Source organism: Nanorana parkeri, unplaced genomic scaffold (assembly GCF_000935625.1).
Source record: "Nanorana parkeri isolate BGI_ZX_2015 unplaced genomic scaffold, ASM93562v1 scaffold2493, whole genome shotgun sequence".
Classification (NCBI taxonomy): domain Eukaryota; kingdom Metazoa; phylum Chordata; class Amphibia; order Anura; family Dicroglossidae; genus Nanorana; species Nanorana parkeri.
This window is the reverse complement of record NW_017308761.1, coordinates 130551-132488: the sequence shown is the minus strand read 5'-3', so window position 1 is coordinate 132488 and position 1938 is coordinate 130551. Positions and strand designations below refer to the sequence as shown.

General features: G+C 45.1%; 1 protein-coding gene across 1 annotated transcript in view; it reads left to right on the top strand.

The window, feature by feature from the left end:
• Window positions 1-1938, top strand: part of LOC108801786 — a 31753-nt gene that overhangs the window by 6051 nt on the left and 23764 nt on the right. The window contains exon 9 of the mRNA XM_018573697.1: window positions 1135-1352. Within this exon, the coding sequence (XP_018429199.1) occupies window positions 1135-1352 (218 nt within the window). The remainder of the gene's footprint in view (window positions 1-1134; window positions 1353-1938) is intronic.

Sequence of the window (1938 nt, the reverse complement as noted above, 5' to 3'; positions counted from 1 at the left end):
TCTAGGTTTTATTTGCTTCCCCTACTGCCTCTGTAAACTTAAGTGTTCCTCCAGTGCACCAAACTAAGGCAACTTGTATTAACAAAACTGTAGTGGACAGATGCTTTGGCATTAAAACTCAGGCTCTGGGGCTCTTCTGATTCTGGCCAATCCAAATGTCCTACATGTCATATCAAGATGCCCATGCCTCAGTACAGGTCATTGGCACAGGACTGTATGGGAGCCTAGATCTTAAAGGTGATCATGGTAAATTCTAATTTTGTCCACATGGGTTCATAATGCAGGACCTAATATGGCAAAACCTGGCAGCAGGAAGCTTATCGGTTAGGGTTTGCTTTATTTTCCCCAGTTATGTCCCTCCCACAATGCATTCCCTGGTGCCAGAGTAGCTTAGCAGTGGGCCTAGACATGGGTGAAGTAATATGCCTAACAGAAATGGAAGTTGCGACTTTCATAGCCAACTTAATGTAGGCAGCAATGGACTTGAGGGTACTGGAGCAATGGGTCTGTGTAGTGTCCCTTCTGCTTTGTATTGATGCACATGGTATACATGATTACAGCTAGCATCTAATGTCTTAAACTCAAGCTAGGTTAGTCCATCTGGAAATGCCATGCCCATTGTGTGTAATATGCTGCTTCAATTTGGGTTTGATGGCCAATGATGTGTTGCCATGGCCTGCCCATTCATCTGTACAGTCCAGGTTGACCTGCAAGTTGGCATCTCTAGAGAAACTAGCTGAACTGTGCTGCATGAGCAGCTGGTTAAGCCTCCTGTAGTCACATGTTAATTGCAGAAAGATGGCTGAGAAGACTCGGATAGAATTGTCAGATGAGTGGGATTGAATTGATTGAGCCTTGCTGTGGCAATTGGGAGCACTTCACTTGGGGAATTTAGCACTGATGCTCTTCTAGCAGCCTTGTCTGTCTGCAAATATCTAGATTGAATATTGGTTTGGCTACTCGCAAGTGTTCCTCCAATTGGGAGGTCTGTAGGCCCCAGATTGCTGGGTGGTCTGGATATTGGAAAAATGTAGTCTTTAGTGTTCAGGGCAAAGAGTGGAGCAAAGCTGGGAGGTTGTCTAAAGATTTAAGTTTTAAGGAAAGCATGCTCAAACTCTTGTGCTCTCATGGCAGATCCTCCGGTGTTCACAGACCAGACTCTCTCTTGGCTGTCCCCTGCTATGCTAAAACCTCTAGTCCCTGGAAGATTTTTAAACAGCCAGTTTGCCATGGGCATCAATGGAAGGCTGCTGAGTGATGCTGAACTTCAAGCGAACAGGTACTCATTCCAGAACACCCCCACCACTGTGGAAGTGACTATACCACTTGGAGCTCCTGGAGGCTATTCTGAGGTGAGTGGACAGATTACAAACAGGTTTTCAAAAAGCAAACTACAAATGCAGTAATTCCAAATGTAGGTAGATGAGCAACTCTGCTTAAGCAGGTGAAACAACAAGGGACATTGTGCAGAGAGTCATGTTCACCAACTGCTTGCTATCCCTGCTGCTTCAGCCTCTCCACCTATAGATCACAACCAAATCTTGTAGGAAATGTGTACCGATCGGCAACCTCTCCTTCTAACCTCCATTTTTGTCACCAACATGTGACAATGCAGATCACTAAAATGGGACTTGTGGATCTGTAGACTTGTACCAGGTCAGACTCTACCACAGCCAGATGGTGTATGTCGGCGAAGGTTTCAAATTAATTGTATGTCTGGTAGATCCAAATGCCTGTACCCTATCCTGGGGGTAACCTATTGGACTGCTGCTGATCATCTATAGACGGCCAATGCAGCATAAGTATTGCCAGCTCAGACAGTACAAAAGGGTCTGGTCACCATTCCTTGGTCTGGTAATTGTAACATACAGATGCTAGTCCTGACAAAGCTTGTAAATCTCTAGGCATAACTGGATAGTTAATGGTGGGAATTCATGT